This window comes from Lissotriton vulgaris, chromosome 3_1 (genome assembly GCF_964263255.1).
Source record: "Lissotriton vulgaris chromosome 3_1, aLisVul1.2, whole genome shotgun sequence".
Taxonomy (NCBI): domain Eukaryota; kingdom Metazoa; phylum Chordata; class Amphibia; order Caudata; family Salamandridae; genus Lissotriton; species Lissotriton vulgaris.
In genome coordinates, this window is record NC_141689.1 from 1,560,198,942 (window position 1) to 1,560,223,461 (window position 24,520).

At 50.8% G+C, this 24,520-nt stretch overlaps 1 protein-coding gene across 1 annotated transcript in view; it reads left to right on the forward strand.

Moving 5' to 3' along the window:
- The window catches only part of CENPE (centromere protein E), a 1,817,274-nt gene that overhangs the window by 1,535,326 nt on the left and 257,428 nt on the right, over positions 1 to 24,520 (forward strand). Inside the window, exon 50 of the mRNA XM_086962044.1 lies at positions 392 to 562. Within this exon, the coding sequence (XP_086818170.1) occupies positions 392 to 562 (171 nt within the window). The remainder of the gene's footprint in view (positions 1 to 391; positions 563 to 24,520) is intronic.

Below are 24,520 nucleotides of genomic sequence, written 5' to 3' on the forward strand. Positions count from 1 at the left end.
CCTCATGATTAAGTTTTGTTGTGATCCTCATCCAATGGCGCAGAAGAAGTCAAGAAAGAAAGTGATCGCGGCACTCACCCAGTGGCATCTAAATGCGGCTCCTGTCCGTCACATCTGGGGCGGAACGAATCCAGCACAGAGCCACACAGTGCTACCTAGCAGCACACAGGAGCACTGCTGTGAAAGCTTCAGGATCTAGTTTGAAACCTCCGGATATTGTAATGGTGAGTAATCTGCAGTTATGTGGAGTATCCAACATAAATCTATGAAAGAAATCAAAAGCACCTTTTTGACTTGTGCCATACACACACTTGTTATAGCAACTGAAGGTTGACAAAGAGATTAATGAGTCTACAAGGCTATTTACTAGTCTATTCCTTTTATGTTTCAGGAGCTGCAAGCTGAGGTAAAGAGAAACAAAGATTTGTCAGACCAGGTGGTTATTCTAGAGGAAGAAATTGCTGCTTTGCAGGCTGGGCAAAATAAACCTGCTTCTTCAAAAACAGATGGTGAAATTGCCAAACATATGGATTTTTTGGAGGATAAAAATAAGCAATTTAAGGTATTTATGAAACAGTGATGTTGCTGTGGGTAGTCACATTGTAATAGAAGACAATGGTATGTTTACCACTTAAAGATTTTAAGGGATATCGGTCTGAATTTTATCTACCCTTGCCTATTCAGTTGTCATTAACTTTTAGGTGTTATGGAGACAAAAAAAAACTGGATCAAAAAAATAAATGGCTTGGGTTGGCCTCCTTCCATCATTGCTTTGTTGGAGTGTAGTTTAAGTGTTGATTCAACCCACAATAGAGCCATTGTTTTTTGTTGTCCATGTCATTCTCACTGTACATCAGTCCACTAGACAGCCATTCGCTAGTATCTGATAGAGACTACTAGCTGCAGATTCCTTCACGTAGAATTATCCCCAGGCGTGAGACCGGGTCTGGAAACTTTTTGCCACAACATCCCTGCGCACCGGGGGCGGGGCGACATCACATGACTCCGCCCAGGCATCGCCCGGGTGCGTGACGTCAGCGAGGTCACATAAGCCCCACCCCGGCGCGCCTATGTCAGTTTTTTCCTTTTCCGCGTGTAACGCGGATCCGGTCTTGCCGCAGGCTTGTTTGGGGCCTTTTTTCTTCACCAATTGTCTTCTGTCTGCTGGAACAGTGTGCAAATGCCTTCAGGCTTTAAAACTTGTACGTTGTGTGGGCATCTTATGTCGGCAACGGACCCTCATCTCATTTGTATGTGGTGTTTGGGGGAGGATCATGGCACCACTGATTGTGAGGCCGGTCAACAGTTGAAGCCCAAGTCGCGGCGGGAGCACCAAATGAAACTTATATTGGTGCGTCTCTCCAGGTCGACCTCCTCCCCTCTGTGAGAAGTTGGCCTGATATATAGTGCTCACTATTCTAGTGATCACTGTGTATCATTCCAAACGACCCTTATTGATAATTGGTTGTAAGTCAACCTTATAGACCAGCTATCCTAGTAGCATGGACTAAAGCAGTCTTTAGGCTAAACTCTAGAGGGCGTGTTAAGCCACCTGTTTTACCATCACATATACCCCTTGAACACCAAGTGAAAGGACACCACACAAGTTGTTATAAAAATAAAGTATATTTATAAATAACAAGTCTACCCTGAACTCTTTGAGTCAGGGAGCTAAGCACAATACAAAACTCTTACGAAAATACTACAAGTTGCACAATTTACACAAATGCCCGAGGGGCACGAAAAACCATATACTCTAAAAGTGGAATGCGAAATGCTAGCAGGTGAGTAACACGATCCAGAGGCTTCAGGACCGCTAGGACTACCTTACTGAACCCTAAGGTTAGGAGCAGGAGGCCTAGGGAGATCGGGTGCAGAGTGTGAACTCTTACGCGGGATGCGGGACAAAGTCTATGGATGCTAGCAATTCTAAAGTTACTGTTTCTGGACGAATCCGACTAGGTAGACTAAAAACGAAAAAGGATCTGGACACTTGGATAGTGAACCTGCGTTGGAGCACCGAAATGCTCGAGTTACCTAGCCCAGGGGCTGCGGCTGCATAGGGTTCAAAAGACGTCGGGAATCCTTGTTGTAGTCTATGGAGCCTGAAAGAAGATGTTGCTGGCAGGCGACCAGTGAAGATGTTCGGTGTGATCCAAGGCTGGATCGGTGATGGAGACGACCTGAAAGCAGAGGGGACTCAGTTCTTAATCACTAGCCAGTGATTGTGGGGGCACCAGGATGGCACCAGATGAGGTCACCGCGATCAGGTGAGTGGGTGACGCTGGACTCTGCAGCCACACGGGCCAGGAGGTGTTGTCGGCGACCAGGCTGGAGGTGCCAGCTGTCTCACGAGGGTGTCTGCTGTCGGCGATGCTGGTTCCAAGATTGGAGCAACAAACCTTGGCAAAGGCAAGCCCACACGGTGGAGTCAAAATGACGTCTGGAGTGGACCAGGAGGGTCCGGGGTGCTCCTCTTTTGGAAGGGAGCAAGGGCCAGTCTGGAGCAACCAGACCAGCGGTGAAAACGTCGTGGTACGTCGTCAGGAGGGTCACTGGCCAACGGGCAAGTGACCGGACAACGTGGCAAGCAGCAAAAGAGCAGAAAGGCCCCACGCAGATCTTGTGGATGCTGGGGGGCTGGACTTCGGTGCTGGACCTGCTCTGGGTTGGGGCTTCTCAAACCCCAGTGCACTCACTCGAGGATCCCTCGGCGATCGTGCTGGTTAAGCGTCGTGCTGGATTTGAAGATGGCCGGTCCCTCGGGTCTCGTCACACCCACGAATCTCAGCTGGGCTGATGATGCAGGTAGAGGTCAGAGATGCCAGGGAATCCGGGTCTCGTCGAGCTGGTCAGTCTTGATCCGGAGGATGGACGTGCAGCAAACCGCAAATGCTTAGGTGGTGCCTGCGGGTGCAGGGTGGCTACTCCTTAGCCACAAGGGAGAGTCTTCAGAGAATGTCAAGAGTTCCTTTCGTGGAAAGTAGTTCAAGATTCAAGATTATCTAATTTGGGAAGGGGGCCCGCTCCTAACTTTATCCTAAGAAAAGGGGCTGGCCCGCGACTAGGTCCTGCCCATGGGTGGGACCAGGAGGGGGGTGGTTACACCCCTCTCCTTTGTCCGGTCTCTCCCCAGCTCAGGGGCTGGGGTGCCCCTGGAACTGGTTTGAGCCGGCATATGCACAGTGAGCACCGGGGTGCCACTTGCAGTCACCTTGCTCTCAGTCCTGCCTACCTAGGATACACAAAACCCTGTCAGGGAGGGTGCTAGCACCGCCCCTAACAGGAAACCCTTTGTCCTAGCTCTCCTCGTTGGAAGGACTCCAGCAGCAGGAGGTCAGACTTGTGTCTGTGGTGGCAGCATCCATTTTGTGATGCTGAGGTTCGAGTTAACTTTAACCAGGGTTCACAGTTACATACATGTCGTGTCCCTCTAGAAGGGTGGAATGCTAACCCCGTCGCCAGAATTGGCGAGGGGTTAGTATTCCAATTCGTATGACACCTTACTCGATTAACCGTTTTTATAATGCGATACCAAAGTTAGCAAATACCCGCGAGGGTTATAATGCACTTAAGAGTATATGGTATAGCGTTATCATGGAACAGCTATAAGGACTTGGTTCCGAAAGCTGCAGACAGGCTCAGCTCATGCTAGAGCACCATCTCACATAATTCCAAGCACTCTGCCTTCGGGATTGATAAGGCCTGCCATAGGAGTGACTGATAGGAATACATGTGTCCATTTTAGGGTTAGATATAGGGATACTATATCTAAAGCAAAGGGTGATTACACCAACTTGCCCCAGCTGTCGTGCAGCCAGTTGTCAGATTTGGGTGGCCAGCCAGGGGTGGCATAATACATGCTGCAGCCCCTGGTAGGCCCTGGGTACACCTATGCCCTGGATACCTAAGGTATGCTGTACAGAGACTGATAAGGTGGCCCAGTACCAATTGGTAAATGCACCCAAGGTACATGTGTGTCAATTTAGAGAGAGAACAGCTGGGCTGTGGGTCTGATTAGCAGGCCCACAGCCAGGGAAAGTCGTAAACCAGTAAAGCAAAAAGCAAAAATCGGGGGTGACCATAGGATTGCAGACCCCACTCTCCTACACCCTCGATTAGCTTTGGTGGACGGCTTCAGATACGGCCGTGGTCGTCGTCCTCGTCCTTCTCCGATGTAGCGTGAGCGTCGCTCCCCCTTGGGTAAGTGTCGCAGTTTGTCCCCGGGGGCTGGTGTTCGGCCTTCCGGGGGCGTGGGCTCTCCACGGGTGATGCGGCCCCCATGTCGTCCTCCTAACCACCGTTTCCCGGTGAGGGGGCGTCGAGAGTCCAGATTGAGACATACGCAGCGGCTTTGCGGGTCTTGCTGGCATCGCCTGGTGCGGTGCCCCCCAATCAGCTTTGGTGGACGACTTTATATACGGCCGTGGTCGTCGTCCTCATCCTTCACCGATGTAGCGGCAGCGTCGCTACCCCGTGGGTAAGTGTCGCAGTTTGTCCCCAGTGGCTGGTGTTCGGCCTTCCGGGGGCGTGGGCTCTCCGCGGGTGATGTGGCCCCTGTGTCGTCCTAACCACTGTTTCCCAGTGAGGGGGCATCGAGAGTCCAGATGGAGACATACGCAGTGGCTTTGCGGGTCTCGCTGGCGTAGCCTCGCGTGAGGCCTTCCGCGGCGTCGACTGGTTCGGATCCAGGCTTGGAGGATGTGGTGCTGTTGGGGTGCGGCCCCTCTGGGGTCCCTCCTTCACGCCACGGCACCTCTGCCTGGCCGCAAACTCCGGCGGGAGTCCCTGTGGTGTCGCAGGAGGTCGCCGGGGCCCGAGTCGCATCATCGAGCCCCACTCGGCCTTCTGGGCAGGCAAAGGCCTCGTCCAAGGCTGGCGCCGTCCAGGCGCCAGTGTCTGCTTCGGCAGCGCCACAAGGGTCGGTGACCTCTCCTCACCCCACTCTGGGCCGAGGTGGGGTGGGGTCCCCTCATCCCCCTCCGGGCCTTTCTCCTTCCTCAACGCAGGCGGCTGCCTCGTCGGAGGGCGAGTGGGCAGTTGATTCGTCTCTGGCGCCACCACATGGGTCACCAGACTGCCTCCGCAACATTCTGGGCCAAGGCTGGCGGAGGATATCTGAAAGAAACACGTTAGTGTTTGATTCCTTACCTTAGAATATCCCCAGGCGTCAGACTGGATCCGGAAAGTTTTCGTCAGCAGTACCCCTGCGCGTCATTAGGCGTCGTCTGCGGCTCCGCGTCCGTCGTCGGCGTTGTGATCGCCGGTATGACGTCGTTAGAGTACTTAGACGCCGCCCTCGCTCGCTGATGTCAGTTATTAATTTTTTTCCGCGCCATCAAGCGCAGATCCAGGAAGAGCAGTACTCTTAGTAATTTTTTCACTAATGTTTTTGATCATTTATGATCACTTCTCGAGTCGACCTTCCACTCGCGGTGCCGGTAGGAATGCCTAGTTTTAAACCTTGCGAGGACTGTCACCGCTTGATGTCGGTGACCGACCCTCACTGTCGTTGCCTTTACTGTCTCTGGGCCGACCACAATGATAAGTCGTGCCTCGACTGCCAGGCCTTACCTCGAAGGCTAGGCGGGAGCGGTCCCGTAAGCAGCTCGAACTCCTGCAGTCGGCTATGCGCCGGTCGAGGAGGAAGTCCAGGGACCGGTCGTGGAGCCGCAGTCATTGGCGCTCGACGAGTCACCACCACTCGTCGGGCTCCAAGTCCTCAGGTAAGTCGAGGCACTCAAAAAAGAAGTCAAAGAGGCGTCATCGCTCTTCCGACGCTGTTCTCCTCCTTGACTTTGGGGCTCCTGTCTGTCAACACTGCCTGCCTTGTGGGCCGTTACACCCTCTCTCTGTGGGATACTGTTGCGGAGGTGCTGCCATGGTGCCCGGAGGAGGCCAGGGCAAAGCTCGCCCAAGCCCTTGCGGAAGTGCAGGATGCAGCACGATATTCAATACAATGTGGACTCGACATAACTGAGTTGTTGGGTAGGACGATTGCAACGAAGGTGGCGGTTCGCCGCCACGCCTGACTGAGGTCCTCCAACTTTTCGGGGGATGTCCAGGCCACCCTCATGGACATGCCCTTTGATGGCCTTCGCCTCTTTGGTGACAAGGCGGATAGTGCGATGAAGTGTTCCAAGGACTCCAGGGCTACGGCCAAGTCCTTAGTGTGAGAAGTTGGCCTGATATATGATGCTCACTAGTTCTAGTAATCACCTTGTATCAGTCCAAACAACCCTTATGGTGATTGGTTGTAAGTCAACCTTATAGACCAGCTATCCTAATGGTAGCATGGACAAAGCAGTCTTAGGCTAAACTCTATTGGCATGTGAAGCCAGTTGTTTTACCACAGTAACCCCTTGAATACCACATGAAAGGACACCAGACAGGCTGTTATGAAAATAAACAAGTATTTATTAACTAACATACACCTCTGAACTCTTTATGAGGTCAGAGGGCTAAGCATATGACAAACTCTTCGGAAAAATACACTTAAGTTGCACGATTTACAATGGTGCCCTAGGGGCACGACAAACCATATACTAGGAACAATGGAATGCGAGGAAAGAAAGTACTGTGAGGAGATCCAGAGGCTGGAGGATCGCTGGGACTACGCTACTGACAAGGTAAGTAAGGAGCAGGAGGCCCACGGGACTCACGTGCAGAGTGGAAACTCTCACGCGGGATGCGTACCAACGTCTATGGATGCTACAGTTAACAATGTTACGGATTCCGGACGAACCCGGCTGGATGGAGGGAAAACAGTGGACCTGAACACTAGGATAGTGAACACGGACTTCAGCACCTAGAAGCTTACCTAACCCACAGGCTGCGGGTGCATAGGGCTGAAGTGGTGTCGGGTTTGCTGCGTTGATCCCGGTGATGCCTGAAACAAGGAGTTGCTGGCAGGCAGCCAGATGGAGGAGTCCGGTGGTTCCAAGGATGGAACGGGGAAGAAGTCGTCCTGAAAGGGAAGGGGACAGAGTCTCGGTCACTAGCCAGTGACGGTGCTGGAACCAGGAGGGAACCAGATGCTGTCGCCGCAGTCAGGTGGAGGACGGGACACTTCTCTCTGTAGCTGCGCGGACCAGGAGCTGTTATCTGCGACCAGGCTGGAGGCACGAGCTGTCCCACGTAGTCTGCTGCTGTTGGCGGTGTTAGATCGTCGATCTGGGCAACAGGCCTTGGCAAGTGCAAGCCACGTGGTGGAAAAAAGATGGCGTCTGGTGCGGACCAGGAGGGTCCGGGGTTCTTCTTGTTTACAAGGAAGCAAGGGCCAGTCTGGGGGTCCAGACTAGCAGTGGTGAATTCTTCGGGTCGTCTCAGAGGTCACTAGCCAGCCGGCAAGTGACCAGACAACCGGACAAGCAGCAACCAGGCAAAAGGGCCGACACAGATCTCGTGGATGCTGGGGGGCTGGTCTTTGGTGCAGGAGCTGCGTCGATGTGGGGCTTCTCAGACCCCAGTGCACTCACTCGAGGATCCCTCGGCGGTCGTGCTGGAAGCGCTGTGCAGGTTTCTTCAAGATGGCCGTCTCCAAGTTGCTCGTCGCACCCACGGGTCTCAGCTGTGCTGTGGATGTGGGTAGAGGTCAGAGGAGTCTGGAGGTCCGGGTCTCGTTGAGCTGGGTCGTCGGGTTCCAGGAAGGAAGGACTTGCAGCAAACCGCACAAGAGCTTGATGGTGCCTGCGAAGCAGGATGGTCACTCCCTGACCATAAGGGAGATTCTTCAGTCTTCTGATGTTCAGGAGATCGAAGGTCAAGAGTTCATCGTGGAAGTTGTCAAGATTAATCTAATCTGGAATGGGACCAGCTCCTACCTTTATTCAGCTAAAGGGGGCTGCACTACGACTAGGTCCCTCCCCTGGGTGGGATCAGGAAGGGGGGTGGTTACACCCCCTATCCTTTGTCCGGTCTTGCGCCAGCTCTGGGGCTGGAGTGCCCCAGGAACTGGTTTAGACCGGAGTATGCACAGGGACACCTTGTGTGCCCCAGGCATGTCTCATTCCTTTCAGCCCTGTCCTACCTAATACACAAAATCCTGTCTGGGGTGGTGCTGGCACTTCCCAAGGCAGGAAACCCTTTGTCCAAGCTCTCCTCGCTGGAAGGACTCCCAGCAGCAGGAGGTCAGACTTGTGTCTGTGGTGGCAGCATCCATTTTGTGATGCTGAGGCTCGAGTTAGCTTTAACCGGGGTTCACAGTTACATACATGTCGTGTACCTCTAGAAGGGTGGAATGCTAACCCCGTCGCCAGAATTGGCGAGGGGTTAGTATTCCAATTCGTATGGCACCTTACTCGACATGTTTTGATAAAGCGATACCAAAGTTGGCAAATAACCGCGAGGATTATAATGCACTTAAGAGTATATGGTACGCGTTATCATGGAACAGCTATTAGGACTTGGTTTCGCAAGCTGCAAACGGGCTCAGCTCATGCCAGAGCACCATCTCACATAATTCCAAGCACTCTGCCTTCAGGATTGTTAAGGCCTGCCATAGGAGTGACTGATAGGAATACATGTGTCCATTTTAGGGTTAGATATAGGAATACTATATCTAAAGCAAAGGGTGTTTACACCACCTTGCCCCAGCTGTCGTGCAGCCAGTTGTGTCAGATTTAGATGGCCAGCCAGGAGTGGCATAATACATGCTGCAGCCCCTGGTAGGCCCTGGGTACACCTATACCCTGGATACCTAAGGTATACTGTACAGGGACTGATAAGGTGGCCCAGTACCAATTAGATATGTACCTAAGATACATGGAACCCATTTTACAGAGAGAGCAGTGGGCCTTGGGTCCTGAATAGCAGGGTCCCAGGTCAACTAAGTTGAAAAACCAGCAAAACACCAGGCAAAATGCTGGGGGTAACCATAGTCAGATATCCACCTTCCTACACCTGGTTCCACTCCAGTCACTGGCTAGTGACTGTGACCATTGTCCCCTCTGTTTTCAGGTCTTCAGCATTCCTGATCCACCCTTGAATCACAACGGACATCTTCCTCCTGGTCGCCTGCAGCATCTTTTCTTTCAGGCTCCATAGACTCCAACGCAGAAACCCGACACGACTTCGCACCTAATCACCCGCAGCCCGTGGGTGAGGTAAAAAGAGCATTTCGGTGCTCAAGGGTAGATTGACTCTCCTAGTGTCCAGATTCACAGTCGTTTTAATCCTAACCAGTCAGGATTGTCCGTACTCACCTTAACCTTAAACTGTACTGTTTGTAGACGACGTTACGCATCTCGCGTGTGATTTCACACTCTGCACACGCGTTCAGTGGGCCTCCTATTACTTACCTCCGGTCAGGATAGTGTAGTCCCAGCGAACCTACAGCCTCTGGACAGCTCCATTCCATCTATCAATTTCCTTATACCATTTACTTAGTATATGGTTTGTCATGCCCCTAGGGCACCATTGTAATTTGTGCAACTTAAACGTATTTTTCCTAAGAGATTGTCATGTGCTTAGCCCTCTGACCTCATAAAGAGTTCAGAGGTGTATGTTAGTTAATAAATATCATGTTTATTTTCATAACAACCTGTGTGGTGTCCTTTCACTTGGTATTCAAGGGGTTATATGTGGTAAAACAGCTGGCTTCACTTGCCAAAAGAGTTTAGCCTAAGACTGCTTTGTCCATGCTACCATTAGGATAGCTGGTCTATAAGGTTGACTTACAACCAATCACCATAAGGGTTGTTTGGACTGATACAAGGTAATCACTAGAATTAGTGAGCATCATATATCAGGCCAGCTTCTCACAGCCGTCACCCACGGAGCAGCTGATTTCTTCTCCGCAGGGTGCTACGGAGGCGGGTCCGGCCTTCGCACACGTGGTGTCCACGGCTGTGGGCATTCTGCACATGGGGACCTGATTGCTCATTTTGCAGCGGATTATCTCTTGGAGGTTCTCTACCAGGGCTCTGGTGGGAGGGAGATCTTACTCTCCTTTGAGGGTTCGCTCCTTTCTTCCCTGGAGGGAGCTTGGCGGCATCTTGCTCAGGCGATCTGGTGCCTCAACACCTTCTGCACCATCACCAAGTGACCCGGTGTGCCTCTCCCTCCACCCCTCTGCTGCCAGTCCACTTTTGAGGACCGCTTTCCCCTTCCTGCTGCCACTGTTGACTCCACCATCCTGGGAGGCCTGCTGACTGTTCGCCTCAACCAGCCCAGCCCTGTGGTCCCTTAACACCTTGTGTGTATTGGTGAGGGCCTCCTCTTGTCTGTGGGACTCGACTGAGTCTCTGGGATTTGCGGCTTCCAAGGAGACTGTTACAGTTTCATGCTTTGGATGGCCGGGAGCCAGCTGGATTTATTCTCCGCTCCGCTCCTATCTGGACATCTCAGAGGTGTTGTGCCGAACTATGGCTTCCTCAGTCACCCTCTATTGCCATGCTTGGCTTCGGGACTGCGTGCTCCCTGAGAGCATTCGGGAGCGGCTCATTGACCTTCCATTTGATGGCAGCCTGTTGTTCCATGCCCCGGCTGATTCTGCCATCCAGAGGTTCCTGATATGGCTCCGTCCTCCTCCACCTCCACCACCTCCTCCTCCTTATTCTCCTCCTCCTCCTTATTCTCCTCCTCCTTGACTGCTAAGTTGAGCTGGGTTTGGGCCATTTGATTGCCCTTACTATAGGTGGTATTTCCTGGCCATTGAGTCCTCCTTGATGGGACTTTTGCATTGTTGGCTGCTGGACGGCCCTTGTTGCCTGTGTGTGTGTTTTTGCTGGTATGGTTACACAGACTTGGCCCTGAGTTTAGGCCTTCTGTTTTTTTCTTTGGGCTGATGTCAAGCCCTCCGCAAGATTGTTTTTTCCCGTGACGCTTTTGCTTGGGGAGTTGTAGCAATAATGCAGTCCAAATTAGTAATGAATTAAAGTAGGTTTATTGGCAGCACAAATGACATCCATCAGTATCTCGGTACAGGCTTCTTAAGAGCTTCAACAGTTAATCAACACAGTAAGGAAGTTCTGGAATGCAGAACACTGTTAAAGAAAAACATGTCTCATGCCATGTCTCATGCACTGGCATGCGACCACAGTAGAACACTTAAAAGGAAAATGTTAGGCAGGAATATAACACATCTCCCTCCTTATCAAAAACAAAACAAAAGGAGAAAAGAAAATTAAACCACAATAAACTAAATAGCATATACAAAACAAAAATATAAAGTCTTAACATGCGTATAATCAATTGACAGATCTTTTAGGAATGTTGATGACACTTTTGGTATCTTTCACTCTATGAGCAATGGAATCATCTGCAAACAATTTGCTTTGCTTATTAGATGGGTTTCTCTTATCATTCATGACAGTACACTTTGCTAATTTCTTAACGTTCCAAAATTTGCCATCCTGAGTCATGACACTATTAGAGAATATTTTTTTAACCTGAATGGGATCACTAAACTTATTGGAACCCTTGGGTAACAAACCCGGTCTGAGAATTCTCACCCACTCTCCCACCTGAAATTGTTGAGATTTTGTATTCCACTTTTTGTCATACCATTCTTTAGTCTTAAATTGCTTACTCTCCACACGACTGGCAACATCCTCCCTATTAACCTGGTCCACAAAAAACTGATTGCATTTCTCTTTTAACCACCACAGTAACATTCTCGAAGCTGGATTTCGACCCTTGAACAACTTAAAAGGACTTACCTCAGTGGTAGTGTGAGGTGTAATACGATAAGTCCACAACCTTTCCCTCAAAGAACTTACCCAAGACACTACAGATTTGACTGATTCCACAACAAAATTCTTCAGAACTCGATTGAATCTCTCAACTTGGCCGTTCTCATGCGGTTCGTATAATGAAGTAAATCTGTGAACAATGTTACAATCCTTAAGAAAATTGGCCATTTCACAAGAAGTTAATTGAACCCCATTGTCAGACACCAAAATAGGACATCCCTCTCTAGTAAACACCTCTTTGAAAAAACTAATAACAGCTTCAGTAGTAGCCTTAGGAACGAACTTCACCTCAGGCCACTTGGAATGATAATCCACTATCACTAAGGCCTAACGTGAAGACTCAGGTAACACATTGAAAGGACCTGATATATCAAAAGCAATTTTTTGCCACGGTTCCGAAGGCCATTTAACAATTTTGAGTGGTGGAGTATACACTTTTAGCATTCTTTCTTTACACACACACTCTTGACACGCCCTAACCGTTCTGTCAACAAATCTGTCAATACCTGGCCACCAAAACACAGAACAAACCAACCTTTTCATGGATGAGATACAAGGATGTGTATCATGAGCAATTTGTAAAATGATGTCCTGCATGCCCTCTGGAGGTATACATTTCCCAGATTTGAAAATGAAACCACAATCCAATTCCAATTCATCTAACACGTTGTAAAATGGCATCAATTCTGACCTGATAATGTTCTTATGTGGCCAACCATCTTGAATATAATACGCTAAATCTTTCCACCTAGAATCTTTTCTAACACACTCTTGCCAATCAGATTCAGAAACATTTTTGAATTTCCCTTGTAAGACATCTTGAATGGCTGTAGGAGGGTGGATACCTGACTATGGTTGCCCCCAACTTTTTGCCTGGTGTTTTGCTGGTTTTCTGACTTAGTTGACCTGGGACCCTGCTATTCAGGGCCCCAGGCCTACTGCTCTCTCTGTAAAATGGATTCCATGAACCTTAGGTTCATATCTAATTGGATACTGAGTTACCTTATCAGTCCCTGTACAGTGTACCTTAGGTACTCAGGGCATAGGTGTACCCAGGGCCTACCAGGGTCTGCAGCATGTATTATGCCACCCCTGGCTGGCCATCTAAATCTGACACAACTGGCTGCACGACAGCTGGGGCAAGGTGGTGTAAACACCCATGCTTTAGATATAGTATTCCTATATCTAACCCTAAAATGGACACATGTATTCCTATCAGTCACTCCTATGGCAGGCCTTATCAATCCCGAAGGCAGAGTGCTTGGAATTATGCGAGATGGTGCTCTGGCATAAGCTGAGCCCTTTTGCAGCTTGCGGAACCAAGTCCGAATAGCTGTTCCATGATAACGCGTACCATATACTCTTAAGTGCATTATAATCCTCGCGGTTATTTGCCAACTTTGGTATCGCTTTATCAAAACATGTCGAGTAAGGTGTCATACGAATTGGAATGCTAACCCCTCGCCAATTCTGGCGACGGGGTTAGCATTCCACCCTTCTAGAGGGACACGACATGTATGTAACTGTGAACCCCGGTTAAAGTTAACTCGAGCCTCAGCATCACAAAATGGATGCTGCCACCACAGACACTAGTCTGACCTCCTGCTGCTGGGAGTCCTTCCAGCGAGGAGAGCTTGGACAAAGGGTTTCCTGTCAGGGGCGGTGCTAGCACCATCCCAGACAGGGTTTTGTGTATCCCAGGTAGGCAGGCCTGATAGGAAGGTGACTGCAAGTGGCACCCCGGTGCTCACTGTGCATATGCCGGCTTGAACCAGTTGTAGGAAGGTACATCCTGACTATGGTTGCCCCCAACTTTTTGCCCTGTGTTTTAGCTGGTTTTGGACATAGTCGACCTGGGACCCTGCCAATCAGGACCCCAGGCCTACTGCTCTCTCTTTAAAATGGATTCCATGTACCCTAGGTACATTTCCAATTGGTACTGGGCCACCCTATCAGACCCTGTAACTCAGGGCGTGGGTGTACCCAGGGCCGCCAGGGGCTGAAGCATGTATTATGCCACCCCTGGCTGGCCTCCTAAATTTGACACAACTGGCTGCACGACAGCTGGGGCGAAGACGTGTAAACACCCTTCGCTTTAGGTATAGTAGCTCTATATCTAACCATACAATGGACACCCGAGTTCCTATCAGTCACTCCTATGGCAGGCCTTAACAATCCTGAAGGCAGAGTGCGTGGGCTCGTGTGAGCTAGGTTCAGGCCCGAGCCGAGCCCGGCTGCAGCTTGCGGAATCAAGACCCAATAGCTGTTCCATGATAACGCGTACCACATCGGTAACTCCGGTATCGCGTTATCAAGGCATGTCGAGTAAAGTGTCATACGAATCGGGATGCTGCCCTCTCACCAACCCTGGCGACGAGGTTAGCATTCCGCCCTTCTAGAGGGACACGACATGTACGTAACTGTGAACCCCGGTTAAAGTTAACGAAGGCCTCAGCTCCACAAAATGGATGCTGCCACCACAGACACAAGTCTGACCTCCTGCTGCTGGGAGTCCTTCCAGCGAGGAGCACTTGGACAAAGGGTTTCCTGTCAAGGGCGGTGTTCGCACCGTCCCAGACAGGGTTTGTGTATTCTGGGTAGGTAGGGCTTTTGCGAGAAGGTGACTGCGGAGTGGCACCCCGGTGCTCACTACGCATCTGCCGGTTAGAACCAGTTCCAGGGGCGACAGCCCTGGCCTGGGGAAAGTCCGGCAGGGGAGAGGGGTGTAACTACCCCCCTTCCTGGTCCCACCCTTAGGGCAGGACCTAGTCATGTACCCACCCCTTTCTTTAGGATAAAGGCCGGAGCGGGGACCCTTCCAAATTAGATCATCTTTGAATCAAGAATACTTTCTACGAAAGGACTTCAAGACTCTTCTTAAGATTTCTCCCTTGTGGCTAAGGAGTAGTCACCCTGCATCAGCGGGCACCATCTAAGAACTCTGCGGTTTGCTGTAAGTCCTTCCTCAAGGAATCCGACGGCCCAGCTCGACGAGAACCGGCTTCCCTGGCACCTCTGACCTCTACCCACGTCATCAGCTCAGCTGTGATCTGTGGGTGCGACGAGACCTCGAGGGACCGGCCATCATCAGAACCTGCACGCTCTTAAAACCAGCACGACCATCGAGGTAACTCTCTGGTGAGTGCTCTGGGGTCCGAGAAGCCCCGACCCTGAGCCGCTCCAGCACCGAAGTGCAGTCTCCCAGCATCTCCACGATCTGCGTGGGGCCCTTCTGCTCGCTGCTCAGCACGTTGTCTGGTCACTTGCCGCTGGCTTGTGCCCTTCCGTGACGACGACCAAGAATCAACACTGCCGGTCTGGTTGCTCCAGACTGGCCCTTGCTTCCATCTTTCCGAGAAGCACCCCGGACCCTCCTGGTCCACCCAAGACGCCGACAGCGACATCCGTCGTGGGACAGCTCGCACCTCCACCGTGGTCGCCGACAACGCCTCCTGGTCCGTGAGACTGCAGAGCCGAGCGTCGCCCACTCACCTGGTCGAGGTGACGGCCAACCGGTGCCTTCCTGGTACCCTCTGACTACTGGCTAGTAGTACGAACTTGGTCCCCTCTGCTTTCAGGTTTCATCAATCTCTACGAACTATACACCACTGGTCGCCGGCCAGCAACTCCTTTTCTTCCGGCTCCTGGCTCGTCAGCGAAGACCCCGACGCCTGTAAGACTTGCAGCCGCAGCCCTCGTGGCTAGGTAACTCGGCATTTCGGTGCCTGCATAGCCTCCTTACTCTAGGGTCCCGAGTCCCTCGCTTCCGACTTGCCTTAACCTTTCCGTGTCCTCGGACACTTGTCTTTAAACGTGCACTTGAAGTATTTGCTAAAGAGATTTGGTTGTGCTTAGTACCCTGTCCTCATAAAGAGTACAGGGCTGTTGTGATTCTTAATAAATATACTGTTTATTTTCATAACACTTGTGTGGTGTCCTTTCACTGGGTGTTCAAGGGGTACATGTGTGGTAAACAGCTGGCTTAACGCGCCCTCTCGAGTCTTTAGCCTTAGACTGCTCGTATCCACGCTACTAGGATAGCTGGTCTATAGGTTGACTTACAACCAAACACCATAAGGGTCGTTGGAACGATACATAGCGGTCGCTAGAATAGCGAACGTTGCATATCGGGCCAACTTCTCACATTGGTGAGCAGCGGTTGGGATTTGAGCTTGCTGTTGTTTTACCACACGTATCCTAAGAATATCTTGTTGAAAGATCGCACAAGTACTGTTAGTACATATAACTAAAAGCTTAGAATACTCTGAGTTCTACTGAACCAGCTGTTGTAGCTCCTCAAGGCTTAGCACACCTTGGCTACAACTCTTAGCAAGGGAAAAGTAGGAAAACACATAGTGTAGGTAGGTGCATCACTTACACCACACTAGAAACAGTATGTCGGGCCAAGGAGGAAACTCTGAGTCTCCCCTTGTGTCAGTTGACCCTCCACAGGTCATCCCTTCAGGATATACTGTGCTGAGCTTCAAGGAGTTAAGACGATTGTGTCACTCCCGGAAGATTCAGCAGGGGTCTAACCCCACAACGTCCTTTCTGATTGGTCTCTTGGAGACTTATGATGCCAGGAGAGCTGAGAAACTTCGTAGCTCTTCTAATCCAGAAGGAGACATGCCTCCCCTCGAGGGAACCCGAGACGATCCTGACCTCATTCATCTCGCAACCGAGAACGAGGATGTGGAGGAGGATGAGGATGAGGATCTCTCTGGGGACGAGGCAGATAAGGGACAGGTAGAAGTCGTCAGACTAAGCAGGTCCAACTTAAGCAAACATGATAGCGGTACTGGGGGACCCCTGGGGCCACTATCAGGTCAGCTTAACATGGGGAATGGACGAGCCAGATCTCTATCAAGAGGCTCTGGCAGATCCCTTCATACCAACGGCTCTCACAACTCTTCTCAAAGAGGGATGACGTCCCCTCAGAGGAGAGTGTACGAAGCGAAGGAAAGGGCAGCTAATCTGCGGATCGAAAGGGAAGAACTTGCCCTGGCCAAGGAAAAGCTTGCTTTCGCTAGAGAGCAACAGTTAAGTGGGGCAGTCCCCACTGGTGGCAGCAATGTACCTAGTAATAGGGAAAAGAGTTTCGATACGAAACACCTTGGGAAGATAGTGCCCCCCTTTAAGCAAGGGGACGACATCCACAAATGGATTACTGCTTTGGAGAGGGCCTGCACTGTGCAAGGCGTTCCCCAGAGTCAGTGGGCAGCTATCTTGTGGCTCTCCTTTGAAGGAAAAGGAAGAGACAAGCTCCTCACCACAAGGGTAGAGGATGCTAACAATTACCAAATCTTGAAAAGTACACTCGTCGAAGGGTTCGGCCTAACCACTGAGCAGTACAGGGTGCTGTTCAGGGATACCCCGAAAACGCAGTCTCAAGATTGGTCTGATTTTGTCGATTGTGCCACTAAGGCTTTTGAAGGCTGGATACTGGGTAGTAAGGTTACTGATTTTAAAGGATTGTATAATCTAATTATGAGGGAGCAAATCTTAAATAATTGTCAGAACCAGTTATTACATCAGCACCTGGTAGACTCTGATCTGACCTCTCCACAGGAATTGGGTAAGAGGGCAGACAAATGGGTCAGAACCAGGGTTAGGCCTAAAAACCAGGGTGGTGACCAGAAAAAGGAATCGACCAAGCCTCAAGAGAAGGGTGGGGATAAATCCACAGAGAAGACTTCCCAAGGGCCCCAAAACTCCAACAAGGGTGGTGGGTCCCAGAACACTCCTTCCGAACAGAAGAAACCTTATTGCCATACCTGTAAACAGGTGGGCCATTACAAAAGTGATGCCAAGTGCCCTAAAAATAGCAATAAGGAAAACATGCCCCCAAGTAACACTCCCAGACCTCCTGTTGCCACTAGTGGTAATCCCCCAGGTGGTGGGAGTGCCCCCAAGAATGTGGTGGGCATTACTTTGGGCAATCAGGAGGACTATGGCTTAGCCAGGTTCCCTGACCACACTCTTGTCTGTGAGACTGGCATGGGGTTTGCCAACTTCACTACTGGACCCCACATTTTGGGCAAGTATAGACAAGAAGTTTTAGTGAATGGTCAGAAAGTTGAGGCATTCAGAGACACAGGGGCCAGCCTCACCATGGTGAGTGACCATCTGGTCCCCTCTGCTCAACTGACCCCTGGTTTTACTTATCAGGTGACAGACATTCATGGAGTGAAGGGAAGGCATCCCATGGCAGTAGTCAAGCTCAGTTGGGGTAATGTCACAGGGCCCATGAGAGTGGCAGTGACAGATAACCTACCTGTAGATTGCTTACTGGGGAACGACCTGGAACTCTCAGCATGGGCTGAGGTGGAGCAAGAAACTCACTCCAGAATGATAGGCCTATCCAGACAGGTTAGTGGGGCAGTAATAGCTACAGCCCCAGTCCAAGCACCATTCCTCCCTGAAAAGGTTGGAAGGGCAGTGGTAGCCACTGCCCAGGCTCAGACAGACTTTCCAGAGCAGGATAGGAGGGTTGTGGCAGTCACAGCCCAAACACAGACTGAGTGCCCTCCTGAAAAGGTTGGCAAGGTTGAAATGGTCTCAGCCTCTACTCAGACAGATAGTGAGGTTGTGAGGCCTGAAACAACGGATCACTCCACTCAAACAGAGAGCATTGAGGAGGAAGAAGAGTCTTCCCCTTCCCAGACACTAGGTGAGAGCCAGCCTCCTCAGGGAACTGACTCTACCCCTGTTGAAGGAACTGCCCCAGAGGTAGTCAGGCCTAGCCTGGCAGAGCCCCTGATGGCAGTGGACCCTTCCCAGGTGGGACCCAGTCTGGAGCAGGTAAACTGCACCTCTCTACCCTGCCTCAGTCAGCCCAGGGCTGAAGAGGACAGGGAGGCCAGTGGTGGACCCCAAAGGGCCCCCTGTCCAAAAGAACCCCTTAATCAAAAGATTAGGATCACTGAAGCTGGTAAACCTAGCCAAGTGAAAATAGAACAGACTCCTGAGGGATCCCCCTTAAAAGTAGTTAGGGAACTCCCACAGCTGGACACTGGGCACAGCCAAACATGGGGCCGAAAAACCCCAGGCCTGACCTGTCCCCCCAGTAAGCCAAACAGAGGGACTCAGCCTCCAGCTTTAGGTAGCCAGAGGCTGACCCTGAGAGCTCAGTGCATCTCAGCTAAAGAAAGGAAGGCACACATGATGGATGGTGATTGGAGGAAGTTGAGCCCAAAGGTAGAGGAGCCTCACTTCAGTACTCCATCCCAGCATCAGCCTTCTTCTTTCCCAAGACACACCAGAGACAGAGATTCCCTATGGTGGAGACCCTCAGATGCCCTTAGGGTGAGGGGTTGCCTAGTGGACCATGACACAGGGGGAAACCAAGCCAGAGCTGGTCCTTCCTTATATGGCCACTTAGGTAATAGAGGCTTACCTGGACAAGGATAGCCTTATCTCCTTTCGTTTGGGGGGGGGTTGTGTAGGAAGGTACATCCTGACTATGGTTGCCCCCAACTTTTTGCCCTGTGTTTTAGCTGGTTTTGGACATAGTCGACCTGGGACCCTGCCAATCAGGACCCCAGGCCTACTGCTCTCTCTTTAAAATGGATTCCATGTACCCTAGGTACATTTCCAATTGGTACTGGGCCACCCTATCAGACCCTGTAACTCAGGGCGTGGGTGTACCCAGGGCCGCCAGGGGCTGAAGCATGTATTATGCCACCCCTGGCTGGCCTCCTAAATTTGACACAACTGGCTGCACGACAGCTGGGGCGAAGACGTGTAAACACCCTTCGCTTTAGGTATAGTAGCTCTATATCTAACCATACAATGGACACCCGAGTTCCTATCAGTCACTCCTATGGCAGGCCTTAACAATCCTGAAGGCAGAGTGCGTGGGCTCGTGTGAGCTAGGTTCAGGCCCGAGCCGAGCCCGGCTGCAGCTTGCGGAATCAAGACCCAATAGCTGTTCCATGATAACGCGTACCACATCGGTAACTCCGGTATCGCGTTATCAAGGCATGTCGAGTAAAGTGTCATACGAATCGGGATGCTGCCCTCTCACCAACCCTGGCGACGAGGTTAGCATTCCGCCCTTCTAGAGGGACACGACATGTACGTAACTGTGAACCCCGGTTAAAGTTAACGAAGGCCTCAGCTCCACAAAATGGATGCTGCCACCACAGACACAAGTCTGACCTCCTGCTGCTGGGAGTCCTTCCAGCGAGGAGCACTTGGACAAAGGGTTTCCTGTCAAGGGCGGTGTTCGCACCGTCCCAGACAGGGTTTGTGTATTCTGGGTAGGTAGGGCTTTTGCGAGAAGGTGACTGCGGAGTGGCACCCCGGTGCTCACTACGCATCTGCCGGTTAGAACCAGTTCCAGGGGCGACAGCCCTGGCCTGGGGAAAGTCCGGCAGGGGAGAGGGGTGTAACTACCCCCCTTCCTGGTCCCACCCTTAGGGCAGGACCTAGTCATGTACCCACCCCTTTCTTTAGGATAAAGGCCGGAGCGGGGACCCTTCCAAATTAGATCATCTTTGAATCAAGAATACTTTCTACGAAAGGACTTCAAGACTCTTCTTAAGATTTCTCCCTTGTGGCTAAGGAGTAGTCACCCTGCATCAGCGGGCACCATCTAAGAACTCTGCGGTTTGCTGTAAGTCCTTCCTCAAGGAATCCGACGGCCCAGCTCGACGAGAACCGGCTTCCCTGGCACCTCTGACCTCTACCCACGTCATCAGCTCAGCTGTGATCTGTGGGTGCGACGAGACCTCGAGGGACCGGCCATCATCAGAACCTGCACGCTCTTAAAACCAGCACGACCATCGAGGTAACTCTCTGGTGAGTGCTCTGGGGTCCGAGAAGCCCCGACCCTGAGCCGCTCCAGCACCGAAGTGCAGTCTCCCAGCATCTCCACGATCTGCGTGGGGCCCTTCTGCTCGCTGCTCAGCACGTTGTCTGGTCACTTGCCGCTGGCTTGTGCCCTTCCGTGACGACGACCAAGAATCAACACTGCCGGTCTGGTTGCTCCAGACTGGCCCTTGCTTCCATCTTTCCGAGAAGCACCCCGGACCCTTCTGGTCCACCCAAGACGCCGACAGCGACATCCGTCGTGGGACAGCTCGCACCTCCACCGTGGTCGCCGACAACGCCTCCTGGTCCGTGAGACTGCAGAGCCGAGCGTCGCCCACTCACCTGGTCGAGGTGACGGCCAACCGGTGCCTTCCTGGTACCCTCTGACTACTGGCTAGTAGTACGAACTTGGTCCCCTCTGCTTTCAGGTTTCATCAATCTCTACGAACTATACACCACTGGTCGCCGGCCAGCAACTCCTTTTCTTCCGGCTCCTGGCTCGTCAGCGAAGACCCCGACGCCTGTAAGACTTGCAGCCGCAGCCCTCGTGGCTAGGTAACTCGGCATTTCGGTGCCTGCATAGCCTCCTTACTCTAGGGTCCCGAGTCCCTCGCTTCCGACTTGCCTTAACCTTTCCGTGTCCTCGGACACTTGTCTTTAAACGTGCACTTGAAGTATTTGCTAAAGAGATTTGGTTGTGCTTAGTACCCTGTCCTCATAAAGAGTACAGGGCTGTTGTGATTCTTAATAAATATACTGTTTATTTTCATAACACTTGTGTGGTGTCCTTTCACTGGGTGTTCAAGGGGTACATGTGTGGTAAACAGCTGGCTTAACGCGCCCTCTCGAGTCTTTAGCCTTAGACTGCTCGTATCCACGCTACTAGGATAGCTGGTCTATAGGTTGACTTACAACCAAACACCATAAGGGTCGTTGGAACGATACATAGCGGTCGCTAGAATAGCGAACGTTGCATATCGGGCCAACTTCTCACACCAGTTCCAGGGGCACACCAGCCCCTGAGCTGGGGAAAGTCCGGACAAAGGGAGAGGGGTGTAACCACCCCCCATCCTGGTCCCACCCATGGGCAGGACCTAGTCGCATGCCAGCCCCTTTCTTTAGAATAAAGGTAGGAGCGGGGACCCTTCCAGATTAGATCTTTGAATCCTGAAACTACTTTCTACGAAAGGAACTCTCGACTTCTTCTCAAGATTTCTCCCTTGTGACTAAGGAGTAGTCACCCTGCAGCAGCAGGCACCAACTAAGTATCTTGCGGTTTGCTGAACGTCCTTCCTCCGGAACCAGACCGACCAGCCCGACGAGACCCGGACTCCCTGCCCTCTCTGACCTCTACCTGCCTCTACAGCATAGCTGAGAACCGTGGGTGCGACGAGACCAGAGGACCCGGCTATCAACGGAACCAGCACGACCACCAAGGGACCCTCGAGTGGGTGCACTGGGGTAAGAGAAGCCCCAAGCAGCACGAGCACCGAAGTCCAGCCCCCCAGCATCCTCCAGATCTGCGTGGGGCCCTTTTGCTTCTGCATTGCTTGCCACGTTGTCCGGTCACTTGCCCGTTGGCTAGTGACCCTCCAGACGACGTCCTACGTTTGTTTCACCGCTGGTCTAGCTCCTCTAGACTAGCCCTAGTCTCCTCTTGAAGGGGACCTTCCTCGGACCCTCCTCGGACCCTCCTGGTCCACTCCAGACGCAATTTTGTGTCGCCACATGGGCTTGCGTTAGCCAAGGCTTGTTGCCTCCTTCAACGGATCCATCATCGCCAGCAGCCGACATCCGACGTGGGACAGCTCGCAGACCTCCAGCCTGGTCGACATCAGCGCCCTGGTCCGTGCAGCAGCATAATCCAGTGTAACCTCTTCACCTGGCTGAGTGACCTCGTCCGGTGCCATCCTGGTGCCCACCTAATCACTGGCTAGTGATTCAGAACTTGGTCCCCTCTGCTTACAGGTATCCTTCTTCACTGATCCATCCTTGGATCAGCCCGGAACATCTTCACTGGTCGCCTTCCAGCAACTTCCACTTCAGGCTCCTGGTTCGTCAACGAGGATTCCCGACGACACTTGAACCCTATGCAGCCGCAGCCCCTGGGCTAGGTAAACCGAGTACCACGGTGCTCCAGGGTAGAACCATTCTCTAAGTGTCTAGATCCACTTTCGTTTTTGACCTACCTAGTCGGGTTCGCCCGAGAACACTAACTTTGCATTTACTAGCCTCCATAGACTTTGTCCTGCATTACGCGGGAGAGTTTCTACTCTGCACATGACGTCCATAGACCTCCTGCTTCTAATCTAAGGGTTCAGCATTGTAGGCCTAGCGGTTCTAAAGCCTCTGAGAATAGTTACTTACCTGCTAGTTATTCGCATTCCACTTTTGTAGTATATGGTTTTTCGTGCCCCTCGGGCATTTGTGTAAATTGTGCGACTTTCAGTATTTCTTCAAGAGTTTTGTATTGTGCTTAGCACCCTGTCCTCATAAAGAGTCCAGGGTTGTTGTGTTATAAATAAATATCCTTTTATTTTCATAACAACTTGTGTGGTGTCCTTTCACTTGGTGTTCAAGGGGTATATGTGATGGTATAACAATGGCTTAACACGCCCTCTAGAGTTTAGCCTAAAGACTGCTCTTGTCCATGCTACTAGGATAGCTGGTCTATAAGGTTGACTTACAACCAATCATCAATAAGGGTTGTTTGGTATGATACATAGTGATGTCTAGAATAGTGAGCACTGCATATCAGGCCAACTTCTCACAATGGCTAAAACAAAATCACAATCAAAATCACATTCCTTAACTACACTCACATTCTCCATCTTGTATGACAAACGTGACAAGCAATCTGCTGTGACGTTTTTTTTTTTCCAGGCACATAAACCGTGACAAAATTATATTCTTGCAACCTAGAATTTAGTCTCGCGATTCTGGCTGTGGAGTTCCATCCCCCACCCACAGATAAAATATTGACTAAAGGCTTGTGATCCGTTCTTAGAGTAAATTTTGATCCCTTAACAAAGTCTAAAATGCTCAATGGCCCAAACACAGGCTAGCAATTCCTTTTCTATCACAGAATATCTACGCTCACACTCATTCAAAGTTCTCGACGCAAATGCTACATTCCATTCCTCACTACCTTCCCTTTGAGATAACACCCCACCCAAACCATATAGGCTGGCATCAACTGTGATAATACATTCTTTGTTGATTCTAAAAGGTTTTAGATTTGGAGCCTTAACAATGTCTCTTTTGACTTCATCGAAAGCTTGTTGTTGAACATCAGACCAAACATATTCTGCACCATGTCTCAACAACCTTCTCAAAGGTTCCATTTTATTAGCAACATGTTCTACAAATTTGCTATAGTACTCACACATACCAGAAAAGGATAACAACTGATCCTTGTTTTCTGGCACCGGAGCTTTGGTGATAGCTTCCACATTGGACTTTTTTGGAAAAACGCCTTTACCTGATAAAGTATGTCCCAAATATTCCACTGACTCCTGAAAGAGTTTGCACTTATGTGCTTTCACAGTTAGATCATTACTCTGTAGTCTCTTACATACCTCTTGCAAATGATGTTCATTAGTATTTTTTGAGAACACTAATATATCGTCCTGAAAACACTTTACTTACGCATCTACATCTCTGAAAATATGGAGCATGACCCTTTGAAAAACTGATGCAGCGGACGCAAGTCCGAAAGGCATGCGTATATATTGAAACAGACCCTGAGGTGTTATAAATGCCGTGCGTTTTCTAGATTCTTCCGTTAATTCGATCTGATGGTAGGTAGATCTTAAATCTAATGTAGAGAAATTTTTTGCCCCATCAAAGAGTGACACTAACTCATTTATATTAGGCAGAGGGTGGCAATCAATAACGATATTGAAATTCAACGCTCTCAGGTCCACACATAATCTTAATTTTTGGTCAGGTTTTCTCACCAAAACTATGGGAGAAACCCACTCTGATGATTCGATAGGTTCAATAATCCCCTC